General features: G+C 32.7%; 3 protein-coding genes across 3 annotated transcripts; 1 reads left to right on the top strand and 2 right to left on the bottom strand.

Moving 5' to 3' along the window:
• Nucleotides 1–608: 608 nt before the first annotated feature.
• Nucleotides 609–3,380, bottom strand: LOC139093116 (actin-binding protein IPP). The gene is made up of 5 exons (XM_070644112.1): nucleotides 2,059–3,380; nucleotides 1,845–1,941; nucleotides 1,604–1,718; nucleotides 1,199–1,528; nucleotides 609–1,086 (listed from the first exon to the last, which is right to left on the bottom strand). The coding sequence occupies exons 1-5, from the start codon at nucleotides 3,146–3,148 to the stop codon at nucleotides 952–954; spliced, it is 1,767 nt and encodes a 588-aa protein (XP_070500213.1). The 5' UTR covers nucleotides 3,149–3,380; the 3' UTR covers nucleotides 609–951.
• A 302-nt stretch (nucleotides 3,381–3,682) lies between these two features.
• Nucleotides 3,683–10,701, bottom strand: Smurf (SMAD specific E3 ubiquitin protein ligase). The gene is made up of 12 exons (XM_070636761.1): nucleotides 10,404–10,701; nucleotides 10,283–10,321; nucleotides 7,241–8,575; nucleotides 7,035–7,175; nucleotides 6,705–6,840; nucleotides 6,146–6,637; nucleotides 6,038–6,070; nucleotides 5,841–5,968; nucleotides 4,829–5,018; nucleotides 4,571–4,770; nucleotides 4,254–4,417; nucleotides 3,683–4,190 (listed from the first exon to the last, which is right to left on the bottom strand). Exons 1-12 carry the CDS (start codon nucleotides 10,453–10,455, stop codon nucleotides 3,906–3,908), a joined length of 3,195 nt encoding a protein of 1,064 aa, XP_070492862.1. The 5' UTR covers nucleotides 10,456–10,701; the 3' UTR covers nucleotides 3,683–3,905.
• Nucleotides 10,702–11,352: 651 nt separating this feature from the next.
• LOC139090797 (protein RCC2 homolog) lies at nucleotides 11,353–14,259 on the top strand. The gene is made up of 4 exons (XM_070641015.1): nucleotides 11,353–11,494; nucleotides 12,149–12,678; nucleotides 12,744–13,505; nucleotides 13,566–14,259. Exons 2-4 carry the CDS (start codon nucleotides 12,276–12,278, stop codon nucleotides 13,838–13,840), a joined length of 1,440 nt encoding a protein of 479 aa, XP_070497116.1. The 5' UTR covers nucleotides 11,353–11,494; nucleotides 12,149–12,275; the 3' UTR covers nucleotides 13,841–14,259.
• The last annotated feature ends 3,539 nt before the right edge of the window (nucleotides 14,260–17,798 follow it).

The raw sequence follows: 17,798 nt of genomic DNA, 5'->3' as shown, positions 1-17,798 counted from the left end.
GTATTTTTAATAGCTTTGAGATTTTACAGAATGCTACTTCGAACTTTTGCATTCATGACCTTCGAAAATTCATGAAAGTCTTTATTGAGGAACGTCATATGTGTCAGTGATGATGTCACTTTGTGTGTCGTTAAAAAATGTCAATTAATTCGTGTTGCAGTGGTAATGTCACGCGACACTAATGTTTGCCACATGACATTTGTGTTGCTGAATGTTGTCGTTCACCGCAACATGTGTTGTGCTACTGTAGTAATGTCAAGAAACGTCATACACGTCATAATAAAAATGTCACAAAGAAATAAATTAATGTCACCTGTGACACTGTTAATGTCATTGTGTCGCTAAAATGTCACGAGTATTACTGACAAATGTCGCATTAATGTGATGATGTGTGTAATGTAGTGTGCAACAAATGTCATTTTGAAACGTCCTGTTCGTCTTGATGGCACATGTGTCATAAAGTGAGTCGACATCAATGTAAATTCAATGAACTTTAAAACCTGAAAGACTCAAAAGCTACAGAAGTAAAAAGCCATTTATTTAATTTGTGTGTGATAAATGCATTAAAAATTCTAGAACTTTATTCTACTCAATGAATCTTTTTTTATCTTACACAATGCAATTATTGTAAATTTTTGTTATTGAATATCAACATATTTGTTTAGAATAAATACTTTAAATGCGCACTACCATAATTAAACATATGTGACTTTTTGACATAGCGTTACGTGAATAATTTTTTTTTTTTTTGCCTCAGTAGGAACATATATATAAGAAGATGTGAGATGAATGCAATTAAATTAATGTGTAGTACAATGACTTTAATTAAAGTTAATTGAATGATATATTTAGATGAAGCTTTTTATCATTTCCTCAAATAAACTCTCATACATATTAGAAATATCATAAATAATTAATTTTTAAAAATGAGAATATCATTTTATTACGATTTTAAATCACAACAGCACCAGCTTCACTTCGACTTGTTGGCAACGCTGGACAAAGCTTCCATGTATCCGAAAGCGGATTATAACATTCAAATGAGTTTATCGTGATCTGTGCTCTATAAAAGTTTACTTCACATGTCTGTAAAGAAAGGATTAAGTTTATATAATGAAGGATACATATTCAATGTCACATTGTATAAATATATTGGCATAAGCCATGCATTCATTCATAATTGATGTTTATATCATACCTGATCACCACCTGCAACATATAGGAACCCATCAGCACTAGTGACAGCTGGTGAAGCTCTTGGATATGTCATCGGACAAACTGTCGTCCATTTATCGTCATCAAAGGAATACCGTTCAACGGTTTGTAAGACTTCTTGATGACTAGAATTTCCACCGACTACATACAAATGCCTTCCTAATATCGAAACACCCATTTGACATCTAGCCGTTTGCATTTTCGATAAATGTGTAAACTCTTTTGTAACAGGATTATAACTAATTAAATCTGGAAGATGCCGAGAGCTTTGCGTACAACCTCCAACAATGTAAATTAATCCTTCGAATGATACCTATTTTGTGTTAAAGAGAAGATAGAACATGCTGTTTAGTATAACTACGCATCATATTTTGTCTACGTGACTTACAACACCCATACTGAATCTTGGTTCTGGAAGTTTATCAACAATTTGCCATTTCTTGCTTATTGGGTCATAGCTTTCAATTGAATCACCGATATCCTCGCCTATCCATCCACCAATTCTATATTTGCATGTGAATAAATTCATATGGTTATTTATACAGTTTATATATACTTTAAGGACAATAGTATCACATGTTATACATGATACACAATAGTATTTTAATAAACCATTAATATAAACTTACGCAAATAATGTGAGACCCAAAGCACATAAGCCAAATTCGCATCGTGGTGTCATCATCGCAGGCAAATTCTCCCACGTATTTAAAATTGGATCGTAAACTGATGACAAAGAAAAAGAATATGTAAAATATTTATGACGTAAATTATTAAGAAGTATTATGATGTCCTTTCCACAAAAAACGTAGAATTAAGTCTTGAATAAAGAATGAAACATACCCTCGCCATTCGCAAATATTTGAGATCCGCGTTCACCGCCAACAACGTAGATTTTAGAATTTAATACAGTTGTACCAGGCAATATTCGTCCGGCTGCCATTGGTGCTACATCAACCCATTCTCGTCTAAAAATATCGTACTTAATGACACTATCAAATATACAATCATTTGTCCATCCGCTGGTTGATTCTCGTTTACTTCCGCCTATCACGTAAATTGATTTTTTAGCTCCAAATCTAGGATTGGCATTAATTGGTACCAATTGTCCTCGCCTGAGTGTCAAATCCTTTAAAACACTTCTTAATGCTATTTGAAGTGAAATATCACGACATTTCTGAATTTCATTTTCAATCAACGTTAATGGAACTAGTGATAAGCGTACGTTAGCCAAAATGTCAAAAACAAATCGTTTTCGATTACTGACTTCATGCTTTATCCATCGCATTGCGGCTGAGAAGACCTGAAATTCACTATCGACTCTTATCATTTCGGATGATATTACTCGCGAAAACATTTGTGATGAAATTTCGAGAATTTCTTCCTGTTCAGCAATTTCTGTAAAATGTGAATTGATGAAGGAATTGGCACTTTCCGCCAACTCTTTACAGCTGTGTGCCTCGGCGAATCTTAAAATTCCCAGTGCATTTGATGGATGTAATTCTCTACATAAATACATTGAACATCCCTCAACCACTTCATTTAACTGGAGCATATCCGCAGCAGCTAAGAGCTCTTGAACATTCACTTGATTTATCTCAATCTTTCCCGTGTATATGAATGATACAAGTGATTTTAATATATTATAATTAATCGAGTGAAATTTTACAATTTTATTCTTATTCTCATTAAAATCATTTCCAAACATTGCCTCAAAGTAGCTGCTACTCGCTGATAAAATCACTCTGTGTGCCTTAATTACATTTTCTTCATTTCCATTGCTGTCACAATGCAATTCTACGTCAAAGAACTTTTCGTCATCATATAAACTCTTCAGATTCTTGAAGAATGTTATGTAATAGCTATTGGCAAGTTGTTGATTTGCTGACAGCTGATCAGTCGGACTTAATAAGTTATTTTCAAACTGTGGCATTTTTATTATTTTAACTTTTTTCGCAAAAAATCACTTCCACCATACAGGTATTAAAAAATTTAAAGACAACTCCCTATTTTCCTGTGAATTTCACTAAATATCACTTCACGTCATCTTTATAATGGTTTATGTACACTTTGTATCATTTGTAGTGGATTAATGATGTTTTTAAACCACTTTAATTAATTTATTTTCTAAATTTTCTGTAAGAAAAATTTATTTTCGTTTATTTACAAAAACTAACACAATCACAAAATCTATTGCATACAAATGTATACTTGAATTGAGTTTTTTGAATTCTAAAAAACCGTTATTTTTAGTAGTTTTCATATCAAGCAACTTGACTGCAATTTAATAATCCATAATCTGTCAAACACTTTCTTTGCACAGCATGAACTGATAAAATATGCCTCGTCATTAATAACTATAGAATGAATCGCTTAATCCATCCAATTTGCAAACATCCGCTGAAATAAAATGATTCTGAGCGAGCAGCCTGAAACAGACAAATTATGGTAAAAGAATACACAAATGTTTTATGCTCTTCATTACTCGTCATTTTTCATTTCAGTTTTGTTGATTATTATAATTGTGTTTAATATAATTTCACGTAATTCATAATATGTATATAAAGTTCTTTCAATTTTTTACTGAAAATTTTGTCTATATAATAAAAATAATAATATTAATTAAAATATGTGTGTGTGTGTGTGTTTGTTTGATGTTGTATACATAAAAAAGTGCACAATTATATCCTTTACTCTACAGCAAATCCGCATGTCTCCTCGACTGCCTGACTCAATTTATCATACAATAATTGATAACTGTCATACGGTGGCAAATCAATTCGATTAAAGCATGTATGTGCTTTTGGTAAATTCTGTATTGGAACGTCATTTGTCAAATGAATTGTAAATAGACGTGGAGTTGCGGCGCCTGTGTTTCCTTGTAGTGCCTTGAATCCTTGTAGAGGAACTCTCGATGAGCCAGTAACAAATTGTAGCAGTCTTGCACGCATTTCCGGTGAATATGATTCGACCACCTTAAAATAAATTTAATAAGTATCAATGTCCAACAAACCCTTCATATTCCTTTATAATCTTACCTGCCAAAACCACAGAACTTGTGGAGTTTCAGGCGTACAGTGTTTAAGACGAGTATATTGCTTCCAATCATTAACATCAATATTGCTTATTCCGCAAATCACTAATTCAAGCTCGCGTTCATCAAATGGACGTAATAGTTGATTCGGTATTAATTCGCAAAAACCTGAAATGTCATAGAAAGTTACACAATTAATTTGATTGATCATAAATCGTATGCGCTGCACGACTTTGAGCTAGTCTTCTAAAGTCGACATAAATGAAGCGCAACACACGACTTTTGTGTGCTCATTGAACATTTTGGAACAGAAAATTTTACCTTTTTGCAATGCTAAAAACTGCTGTTCTATTCCTCTCATGAATCTATAGTTGACGTAAAGCTTCACGTATTCTTTCTTATTATCTTCAGTTACTGTAATTTGTTGCCCGTTTGGCTTCAATTCGTGTACTTTTAAGACGCCAAAGCTATTATTTTCCACACTGAACGTTGATTCTATTACATTTGAAATGTTATTTTCCCTAAAAATATTCATTATAAAGTATATCCATTTAGATCATGAACTAATAATATTCTTACAGTATCCATGTCAGACTTCTATGAAGTTCAGGATCAACGGCTTCTATGTCAGGCAATGTAATCGGTTTATTTAGGAGTTGTTTATAAAATGGTAAAGTAAATCCAGCGTCTAAACAATGTCCATGAAAAACAGCTATGCCTAATATTCTTCCAACAAAATGAAAATATGAGAGATGATCGGGATTTACACCTGTAAAGAGAGGAAATTGATAAATTAATTTGGGCATTGTTGAGTACGAAAAGAGATAGGAATAAAACAATGCGCCATATAATGTCCATAGAAACTCAATTGCTTATATCAAGAAGAAACATTTCCAAAACACCAATTAGTGAGATATGAAAATATTTCTAAAGACGGAAACTTGATACAGTCATCATTAAAACGTTGATACGAGCCCTTAATAATAGTATCAATAACAATGATAATAAAAATATGAATCAAATTACATAAATAGCTTCTATACAATTACTCAAATAGGTCAAATAGCTTTGATTTGCCTATTATGAATGAAGCTCTTTGAACTCTTGTTAAATAAACATTAAATAAAAATTGGAAGTGACTTAATAAATAATATACATGCTCTAAATTGTAGATGATCTAATTGATGATGAATAATTTCAACGGTAATTTCGCACTTTTCACTTTTTGCAGCTATAAAGTTTTATTGACTTTATGCAGGCATTCGTAAATGACGTAAATTTCAACATGACAGTTTCAAAATGTTTCACGACGCATTGTTATGCGACACAACAAATGTCACACAACATTTTGACCGCAACTGTCACGTATCATGGCAGTTTATTATTTCAGCATTTAAATATGATTCAACTGATATTGAGCGATACTCTTAAAGATAAGCATCACTGACTATAAAACCACTGCCGTCATTTGTGAATGACCTCTAATATTCATAAATGAATCATCACACCTTATTATTCATCAATCAATCATTCATATCTAGTTACGCAAATAAAGATTAATAGCGCATTATCATAATAAACAGGTTCTTACTCGAATCAGGATTGATTTGCAGTGTATATTGATCGTCTCTTGAGTATTGAAACAGTCCGTATTGTGGATTGAGCATTTCTCGAGACAATAAATGAAGCCATTCTCGTGCTATTCCACCATAATCCAAGCTAAAATAAAATTAATGACAAGGCATTGTAGGATATAAAGTAGGTCAATAAAGCATATGTCTCTCTTACCCTTCTTCATTTCGAAATTTAACCATCAGTCGTCTGAAATGGATCAAGAACAATTGTTAACATTTGTAATGTGCTTTAAATGAGTCAGATATCAAATTCAATGCTTACTTTCTCATATCCTTTGGTCGCATCTTCATAATTAATCGATAACTTTCCTCAAAAATCTCTGCACGTGATACTTCGAGTCGACAATGTCCAGATTGTGGCTGGAGCGTTTGTAGTTCGGAACGGAGAGCCTTTAACTTACCAACTAAATCTCTTCGATATTTTGGCAGTTCACTTTCGAGTAATTCTACCGGTAAATTTGGAATTGCATTATTTCCTGTCGTTGAATGCGATGTTGACGATAAATTTCCCGTTACAGCGGTATTAGTTATAACATTTGATCGATGCTCTACTACGTTGTTTGGTCGAATAATTGCAGTCGGGCCATTTGAAACTTGTGGTTGAGCGGAACTGGTGTTTGCCTGAACGGCGGCTGAACGCCTCAAAGCATTTAAAACCTGTCCATTTAGTCTTGGATCTGTGAATTGTGTTGTCCTATTATTATGATTAACAAAATAATCACGTCCACTTGCTGTCTTCCTCTGCTCCCATCCACTGCAAGATAGAAATAAATCATTTGTAATAAGACATAAGTTTATGCTTAACATGTATTCAATTATACCTCGGAAGCGGACCCAACTGATCGACCGTCAGAGACTGTATGTCGAAATCTCGCGGTATTCTCGGATCATGCCATGTAGATACGCCAGTTGGAATGTGGAAAAAGTAAACTTGACCTTGTTGTGTCGTTCTCATTTCTGCAGAATAAACATTTATACATTTATTTCTATGTATAAGATTAAGAATTCTCAAAAATATATATACATGCATGAGTAATGCAATGCATTACTTTTTATCAGTAATGATTTTCACTAAATCATTGTTACGTCAAAATTTTATACTGAATAAATATGACTACTGTTATGTCTGAATATAATAATGAATAGCATACCATAACCAGGCGGTAGGTCGATAGCAGGTCGTACTATGCTTGGCCGAACTGAACCAATTATTGGAACTTGTCGCATTTGTCTTTGTCGTTGTCTTCTTTGCGATTCTTCTGCAGTTCTAGACGTTCTTCGGGCTCTTTGTGCTGTAACAAGAAAGTATTAACATGAGCATTAACACGTCATTAACAGTAATTAAGTAATTTCTTACCATCAGTCGCATTGCGATTTTGAATCACTTCTGCTGATCTTTGTGGCGTTGAAGGATGCGAATTCTCGTCATTGCGTTGTTGCGGTAAATTCGTTGGTGGCGAACGACTTCGTTCAACATTGATTGGGGCAGTGAAATTTGGATTAATATTTGGAGGCACTTGTTGTTGCTGTGTTGGTGATAAATTGGTCGTTTTATTTAGAATTCTTACACTACTATTAACGTTTGTAGATGTTAAGTTATGCTGCTGCTGCGGTTGCGGCTGATTTGAGTCACATGAATTATTATTTTCAATTGCTAAAGAACTCAAATTCGATGCTAAATTATTAACATTTTGAATATGAATGGAATTACGTGGGGAAGATATAATAGTTGATATAGGATTTGCTGTTGGTGATGATGCTTTATTTTCAATACTATTTGTGCTACTACTATTACTGATATCACCAATTTGTGTTGATGTTGTAGTTTCTATAATATTTTCTGATGAATGTCGTCGATGTCCTGTAATTTCTGTAGATGAGTTATTGAGGCTTCCATTTGATGGACTTTGCTCAATATTACTCATTGTCGTTGACCGTGAAGGTCCAGGACCCGAAGATTGATTATTATTATTATTACTGCTACTATTATTGTTTTGTTGTGTGTTGCTAGAATTATTATTACTATTACTATTGTTATTACTATTCGATTCCGTTGCTTGATGTCCGTTTGTGACAGGCGTTTGTGGTGCTGCATTACTAGAAGCATTACTTGTTGCTGGTTGTGTTGGACGTGACCATTGTGTAGTTCTCGATACATGATTTACATAATAACTTCGTCCATCTACCGTTTTTCTTTCCTCCCATCCATCAGGTAAATTGCTTGATACATTAGTGCTATTACTATTATTATTATTAGTATTATTATGTCTCGGTTCGGAACTATTTGAATCGTCATCGTCTGGACCACGAATATCACCAGCAGGACCAACAATTGCTAATGGGTTTCCTCCAGATCCAGTTACAGCATCACGAGATAGCATCGAAATAATTATCTGACCTTTTACAGGTGTTGGATCATCAGGAGATGATTTACATAAATCTAATCTCTGATATCCAGTATCTTTTAGTCTTTGAACAGTCGATGCTGTTATTCGGACGCATCCCATAAATCCACTTCCAGAATTTTTAAGCACTTTCTTTTGATTCCATACTGATATCGTTACACCGTCACCTCTCGCTAAAAACAGATCGTAATGTGAGCTCCATTTTGGATCAACAGTTGCTTTGCATGCTTCCGTCGTAAACACTTGTCCACCATCAACAACAACTTTTGCAAAAGGATCAGGAAGTCCTATAGATGATTAAATTTTTATTATTATAAAGTTTCATTAATGAAATAAAAAGAAGATTTGTGGTCAAAGAACTCTTAAAAGACCCTTTAATACCTTTTTAAGGTATCAAATTTCAATTATTTTAATTTCTCGTCATCAAAAATTTACTTGCATTCAGCAAGACATCCAATTATTTAACAACTGTCATGATTTTACTTCATTAAACTATTATTTAAAGCCTGTTTTCATTACATATTCTTCACACGACAATTGACCGACAAGGATGTCCAATAAAATTGAATTGAAATTAATACATTGTAAAAAATAAGTGCTTCAAACAGCCAAATTCACATCCATTACTGTAAAGAGGGTCTACAGCCTTTTACAGTCACAGATGCGATGTCAATCATCTGAAAAGAGAAATTGACACACCGCAACTTGTTCGGTTCTGATATCAATAAAAAGTTTTATCATCTTTCGCAACAGATAAAAATCGCAATTACTCAAGCCCTAATTATTGATATGACAGAATGAAATATAATGGAACTCATATCAAAAGCAAGACAATAAATGAAGTTACAACAAAACAATTGGTTGGAGACGTAAGGCTTAATAGGGCTTTTTTTTAATGTAATCTAATCGAGCACCTCCAGGTTACAGACAAACTGAATCGATTCTTATGCAAGAATGCGTCGAAAATGTCATTGATTTCTGATTATCGCACACTAAAACAAATTGAGATAATAATTGGTCGGCGGCGGCAGACAGCGTGAGTGAAGGACATTTACTGTAAATATATTGATACACATACCGCCAATGTTCAAACAAACATACATATTTATGTCCATATATTAAGAATGTAAAGGAAGAAGAGGTAAGAGACAAACTTTGAAAAAGTAATTTGGTAATTTGTGATTTTTTTTATACTCTCGTTTTGCTATGGATTGTGTGTATTGTAATTTTTTGTCTTTACAATTCAGTGCACTTCCTGCCATATATACATTAACATTACAGTATTTTCTTCCACTTTATTTTATTCTCTTTTTCGCTTTCGTTTTAGACACTATTTTTTTATGTGGATTATGACACTATTATAATGCGCAACAAATCAAAATATATATGAATATCTATGCATAGATTGACGAGAGATGAGAACAGCACATATGTATGTGCAATACATGTTGATTTTGTTTCGTACTATAGAAATAATCATGATAATTATCACTTTAGAAAATGTGACAAAGACAGTTCTGTTGACAGCATCGTTTAATGCGAAATTATAACAATCTATCCAAGTGTTTATTGTCACTGTGTGAGCTGAGCTCATCGAGACACATAAAATAAATTTATATGATGATAACAACAACAACATTATATTATATATATTATTAATTCTCACGAATCTGACACTATTTAAATCAAATTAAGCATCGTGATACAAAATTGGATGCAAGGCTGTATAGATTTTTTTTATGTACATGTCTAGTTGTTGACGAGTCATTTTTCAATTGCACATACTTCCAAGAATCTCAAATGAATGTTCATACATACAATGTATATTTTTTTTTTGATTGACAAAATTGAAATACTAATAAGCCATTTGAGAAGCACGAAAGATGCAAAAACAAAATAAAATTAAGAGGTTTTTTTTTGAATAAGAATTAATAAAATAAATTGTGAGATGAGACGAGAAGAGATGAAGTTAAAAAACAATGTTATAAACTTACTAAACAAGTCTTTTCGAGCGAGATTCCTTGCTCCAAGAACTGCATGTATATGAATGAAAGAAAAAGACGAAGAATAGAGATTAAATTATGTTATTTTAATATGCAATATTCTTTCCATTACTTGTAATTCGTATTTTTTGATGAGAATTTGAGCCACCATTTCGACGATCCATTTTCTTGCACTTAATTATGTTGCACAAATTATGGAACTAGATAGCAATATGCTTATTACTTATATTACATTATTTTTTGCCTACTAAATTTGTTGTTTGTGTCTTAAATTTTTTTAAATTAAAATTCACAATTTTTCATCTTTTCATTTTTTTCTTTTAATATGCCTATATTGCAGTAAAAAGCACTAAAAACTTGATAATTTTGACTATCAACACTTTACGAGTAAAAAAAATTAACAATTTTATGCTAAAAATCCCGATAAACTCTCATAAATTAAATTAAAATGTATGAACTATTCAAAAGTCCGAAAATTACAAATATTTTTTGAAATGTATTTTCCTCGCAATTGACTTCCACGCGACTACTACTTGTGATCAAAATTCATTTTCGTTGACAAAACGCAATTAACTTAGCATTCAAGTATGGATTTCAATGCTATAAACTGTATTATTAATAGCTAGACATGTATAGATAACAATTATACGCTTGTGCAACAACTTTGGCAACTTCTACTTTGAAATGCTTCACACTTGGAAGTTTGTTGCAATCTTCAATAGTCGTTTGTTTTGAATATTCGAATGACCGTTATTTCAATCAATATGTTTACGCAATTTACTAAAGTTACTGTGATTTTATTTATGATGACTTATTGTAGCATACTTTATTTGATGAAAAACTACTACAACGTAGTTCTAATAGTTATAGTTATTGTAAATTGATTACAAAATTCCTAATTTACTAAAAATTGATCCAAGTCGTTAATGAGGTTAAAAACCGTTAAATTTCGAAAATTCGAAAACGTTACATTACTTTGAAGGGAAAAATCTACGACGAATAATTCAGAGCAAAATTGTTTGATTTACAATTAATTATAGCACAATTTTACAACATTTTAACAGAAATCATTAAATTAAGTGAATTTACAATCGCAAAAGTTTTATAAAGTATATCAATAAGTACAAAAATAAAAAAGCATCAATTGTCTTTTAGCTTGTTTATCAATTGTTCGGCTTGAAAGTAATTAATTTTATAAAAGAGGTAAGTAATACAAATTTATCACTTAAAACATGTTAATTCGATTAATAAGTCCATTATTTACTCAATAAACCGTAAGGAACGATAGTTATGTATGGATTTTGAGGTTTATTTGATAAAAAAAATAATGCTTTTGTTTGGGTTTCTAAATGAGTCATAAAATGCATAAAATTCAAACAAAAGCATCAAGTTTGCGCCTAAAAGTGTCAAAAACATGCATAAATAGAAGTAAACGATAGTTTAGTTTAATTAAAATCGCATCTTTATCTGAAAAATGATTGATTTTTTCGTGAAAATTATCCCAGACAAATAAGAGCGTCATAAATCATTAAGGGTGACAAGATAGAATGCTCAGATTATTATGTTTGTGTAAAAAAATCGATTGGCAACATCATATTAGAAGGATTTATGGCATTACTATATAGATTCTATATTCTAGTCACCCTGTGTTCACAAATCTCACCTTTAATTGTGTGCGGAATGGAACATATATTGAATGGAAAGAGATACATATAACATTTTAAGTAGATTCTTTTCGGCTATATTCTTGTAACTGTAACATCCTCTTCTTTACTCACTCACTCATTCTCTCTTCCTCTCACCTCCCATTCAGACATATGTATTTCATATTCTTTTTATTCTGCTTTATTTTTACAGACACTTACCTACCTTGTATTATTACATTTTTTTCGCATAACACCAACTTCTTGTATTTTTCTTTGATCCAAAAACATTTTCTCAACAATAACAATAATAATACATCAAATTTTAAACATAAAGTGAAATGGCATCGAAGCGTAAATCAGAGCCAGTTAAGAAGACCGCAAAGCGCGGTAAAAAGAAGACTGAAGATTCTTTTGATTCAGATTTGAGTGACGAATTTCATGATGATATTAATGAGAGTAATGGATCTGCACCTGTTACATTTGATGAACGAGCTGTCTTGCCTAAATTGCCTGACGAATTGTTAGCCTCGAGAGATCGTGAGCCAGGCAGATTACTTATCGCTGGGATGGTAACATGGGATTTAGTCGGCAAAAAGACTGATACAAAAGGAGGCATTAAGATACGTCCAAATTTGTATTATTTCAATCGTTTCACTGAAGATAAGTACCGCTTAGCTGTTAGTGGATCCACTTCAGCTCACTCTGTTCTTATTTCCATGGATCGTAAAGCTTTAACATTCGGTAAGTCTAATTTATATTTTACGAGGAATTTGGTTACTAATAAAACGACGATTTCTATAATTTAGGTCGAAATACTTTTGGGCAGCTTGGTCAGCCAGAATTAAGGACATATGAGAAGCCAACACCAGTTCCTGGATTAGAAGGATTCGATATAATTGATGCAGCTTGTGGACGTAATCATACATTGTTCCTAACTGACACGGGTCTTGTATTTGCTACAGGAGACAATAAAAGTGGACAGTGTGGTGTTGGTTCGACATCACCAATGGTCCCAAAGGCAACGAGAATAAATTATAATGGTCCACCAATCATTAAAGTCGGTTGTGGTGCCGAATTTTCTGTCATTTTGGACATAAAAGGCAACTTACATACATTCGGATTGCCAGAATACGGTCAATTAGGCCATAATACAGATGGCAAATACTTTATCACTTCATCCAAAATGTCATTCCATTTTGAAACATCGCCAAAGCGAGTTCCATTGTACATTGAAAAGGCAAAAGACGGTCATGTTACTCCCGTTGATGATGTACAGATTGTTGATTTTTCTTGCGGCGCAAATCATTCTGTCGCCATTGATAGCAAAAAACGATGCTTTAGTTGGGGATTTGGCGGAGTCGGACGTTTGGGACATGCTGAACAAAAAGACGAAATGGTTCCACGATTAATCAAGTTCTTTGACTCATCAAATCGTGGCGTACGAAGAGTTTTCTGTGGTTCTTCATTCACTTTGGCTATTCCTGATGCCGGACAATTATTTTTATTTGGACAAAATAAGAAGACTGGTGAAGCTAACATGTATCCCAAACCAGTTCAAGATCTTGCTGGTAAGTTAATCATTATTTGTGTATAATAACAGACTTAATGAAACTAATTTATTTAACTAGGCTGGAACATTACTCATGTCGCATGTGGATTCACATCAACTGTAATCTCAGCAGATGATTCTCTCATTGTATGGGGTGCATCACCAACATATGGTGAATTGGGTCTCGGTGATTTGACAAAATCATCATCTCAGCCAAAAGAAGTTACAAAGATGGCAGAAATGAAGATTCCACAGGTAGCAATGGGATATAGCCACTCATTGCTTCTAGTTAATACGGATGACGAAAAGACTAAGGAAAAATATGATAAACTTAATGAATTTATCGTTGATTAGGAAGTAGATCTCTCTTCATGTCCATTTCTTAAAAAAATCTCAATTTTGTGTTTGATAATTTTTTAGTTTCAGTTCCAATTTTATGGAAAATATCCATCTGTTTGATTTTTTTAGATTCCTTATTTTATTTTGGAAGTTTAAAGAACAGGAAAGAGGAACAATCAGAACAGGAATAAAAGAACCTTTTTTAAAGTAAATCCATTAATTTAAAGTAATTTAAACGCTAATTATAATTAATCATTAGTTGTAATTTCTCCTTCCGAGGATTATTTTCTAACAAAAAAAGAATTTGTGAATCAAATTTCAAGATCATGAAACTCAGTATCATTAAAATATATAGAAATTTTCATCCAATTTAAAAAACAATCTATGCTCCACGTAACAAAATAAATTAAGTAAATTTCAATTGAGAAAATTCACCTACGCATTTATTATTATTTGACCTAAATTTGTTGATAGCAATAATTAATGAATTTAAATGAGCCACAAAATGATTTTTTAATTCGATTCAATTGGTTTTTCCGCACTTAAAATTCAAAACTTTTTTTGTGCAACAGCAATTAAACAAACAATGAGCATTTTACCTGGTTGCAAAGTTTTTAATAGTTTAGAGAGCTGGAAAATTGTGAAATTGGGGGTTGTTCGCTTATGACTGGAAACAATTTGTTCATGATTTGTTCATTACTTACTTCCTTCCTTGGCTAAAGCGTACGTGGACTCTTTGCTGTGAGGATAGAACGTCTAATGCCGACTTCTGTCAGTTCAGAATGTTAAGGACCTTTTCTACACATCATGAGCTTTAAGCCTGGCATTAATGAATGAATTATTGAAGATATTCGATATTCTGGTATAAAGCTTTTCATGGAATTTTTATGAGATTCATTCATTGATTTTTATATTTCCTTTATAATAAGGTTCATTATGAATAAATTGATGTCACGTATCATTTGTCGAATATATCGATATCAATTAAAGTAAATCGATATTCTTCATTTGAGTCGTTCTTTCGGGTATATCTAGAGGTCGTACAGTAGGGCATTGACATGTGATCTCATTCCAAGTAACCAAGTAACCCAATTCAATGGATCAGTTCTGAAGAATAGCTGCCTTTTCAATACACAGTGTGTTTTACGGTTCTTTTTATAAAGTGATAGGACAGAGCTGTTGGCACGGTGTCTTAACATCTTTGACAAATTTGATGTTTGCTGAATATGTGATTGGTAATAAAATTGGTAGAATGCTTCCAACTAATGTCATTTAGAAAATTACTTCAAAAGAACTGTACGACCCAAATTCTCAATTCTTGATCCTCTCCTCATAATTTTAAGTCTAATGAATTTTAAGGGAAATGTAGGCTTTAATGAAGAACATCTATTGAGATCTAATCCTTTGAAACATTTCTTCATCTTTCGATTTCTTTACAGACTACTTAATTCCCAAACTTTCTTAGGAATCGGAGTAGATTTCAGAAATTGATGTTGACATCCCTAGACGAAATGACAAACTTGCGCACTAATTTAACATAATGCCTCTTAAATCACGAGGAAGAGGAAGTGTAAAGTAAAAATTAAACTATGAATGAACGTCACTTACGAACAACCCCATAGGAAGAGCAAGAGAAAATAATTTATATAATTTCTACAGCAAATAGATAGTTATGTTGACAGAAGGGATGTTTTACTTTTTTCTTATGTTTTGTTTGCATTTATTTGAGTGAAAAACATTCCAAGTAATAAGTCTGTAACATTCTAGATTAATCTATTAAATCGTATCATTTTCCAGTAGTCATTTCAGAAATATAACAAGCACTCACGATGATTGCAAGATTACCTTAAATACAGAACAATTTTTTTATGTATTATGCTTCATTTTGAAAATAATGCTACTAAATTGAAGGTGGAATGGGACAGCAATGTTTTATGGAATAGCTGAGAAGCTTTGATATATCACCGTAGGGATTATTTGGATATCTGATTTTTAACTTATACATGAAAATATATAGACACATTACTCAAAAAAAAAAAACATAAAAATTTTAATAAATACTATTGACTGGAATGATGCTTAACATTGACATAGAATATAAGGCTGGTATTAAATTGAATAATAAAATGAATTAAAAAGTTTTATGGAAATATTAATTAAACAATCCCGTCTTCTTGACTTTTATTCATTCACATTTTTTCGATTATACAGCTTGGATTGATTTTGCTATGAATGGCTTCGACCTTCTATTTTAATTCTATAAATTACTTCTTCGTACCAAAAAGTATTAACCACTGACATCCTTTTCTCTTAAATCTTTGCATTTGACAATTTATTAAATGCATTCCATAGAATGTCGGTCTGCTTAAAACATTACTTAGTACAAGAAGAACAAAATTTCTTGAGAACTGTTCATAAATGAAGTCCATCAAGTAATTGGAATTTTTAGACATCATCCTATATATGTCATAAGATAATATGTCTGTTGTGTCGAGGCGAGACTCGTGAAGTCGCAAGACTTCGAGGAATTTTCAGGTCGCTAGACTTCGAGGAATTTTCAGGTCGCGAGACTTCGAGGTCTTTAGGTCTCGATTCCGGTTATGATTTCGGTCTTGGTCTCAAAAATTCGTCAAAACCGATACTTCGGGAAATCCACTTGATCCTCAAGTTGTGCTCCATGACACACTACATAGTTGTGCAGAGTTGCGGTGACAAGATCCAATCACAGATAGAGGTGACAGGTTCAAGTAAAAGCAGAATTGCAAACTGCCATTACCTGTTGAAAAGTTAAATTTATTCTCCTGGTTATAGTTCGTAGTCGACCTGTTACAGATTGCAGAGCAACTACCGTTAATACGTCGTAGAGACGTAGCGTTGCTCTATTGAATACGTTGTGCTGTTCGGACATTAAATAAGGAGTGATTTCAGCGTGTCGCGAGCTATTAAGAATCAAAATATGAAATCGATTATTAAGCTTCATTTTGACATGATTTATAAACAACCCCAAAGTTCAATGTTCATTCACAGTTTGCACAGAGAATGAAATTGGTAAAGAAACGGAAAAGATTAAAGCTTTTATTTTTTGCACCAAAAAGAGACAGATTTATCTGTTTGATGGAAGTTAAATTGGCAAAATCAACAAAAGGGGTTGAAGGCACTGAGAAAAGCTTATTGCTAACATTGTCCTTAGAATGTTAACAGTTCTGTTGTTCCTTCTTCTTCATTTCTCCGAGCATTTTTTGTCCTCTAGAAGATAATAAGTGTTTAAAGAAGTCCTTTTAATCCTTTAACAGACTCTCTTGAACGATCAACGTGAAAACCCTCTTCTGAATGTATTTAAGGACGAAATGTTCAGCACGTATATTCTCGACAAATTTACAGGAAGAAGACGAAGAGGAAATTTGCATTGAGTATACGCATAACACCTGGTGCCGAAAATTATTTATTGTTTTTTGTTTATAGCGCGTTTTAAGGGATGCAAGAGCTTACTTACTTTTTGGATATTTATGTAGAAAGTTTGACTGCCGTTTCTCCAATTTTACGTACAGATGAACCCTTGAAATCGAAATGTTATGTATGTGGAACATGTTGTCGACATCAATTCTTGGTGTCAAACCTGAAAACCGTCTTTACGACTTACAACTCAAGTAAATGCTAGGACATACAACATGGTGGAGAAAAGCTTTTCTCGACAAATTCTCGAGGCCGAGACCTATACTACCTGGAAAGTCTCAGCATCCGGATAAATCGCAGTCTCCGCTACAACATCAGTAACCCTTAATCACTGCTAATTAAAATATAGTCCTTGACTCACTATTGAGTCAATTGAGAAACGCCATATTACATAAATTTTATTAATTTATTGCAAGTCGATAAAATGACATAATTAGTCACTTTAAGCGTTCCATATTCTCCGAACAACCCTTAAGTATATCCTTATGCAACAGTTGTTGTATCTAAAATAACAGTAAAC

The sequence above is a fragment of the Chironomus tepperi genome, unplaced genomic scaffold (genome assembly GCF_022539635.2).
Source record: "Chironomus tepperi strain 1889 unplaced genomic scaffold, CSIRO-AGI_Ctep_v1 contig_3, whole genome shotgun sequence".
Taxonomy (NCBI): domain Eukaryota; kingdom Metazoa; phylum Arthropoda; class Insecta; order Diptera; family Chironomidae; genus Chironomus; species Chironomus tepperi.
The sequence above is the reverse complement of the archived record's forward strand: the minus strand, read 5'-3'. Positions and strand labels throughout refer to the sequence as shown.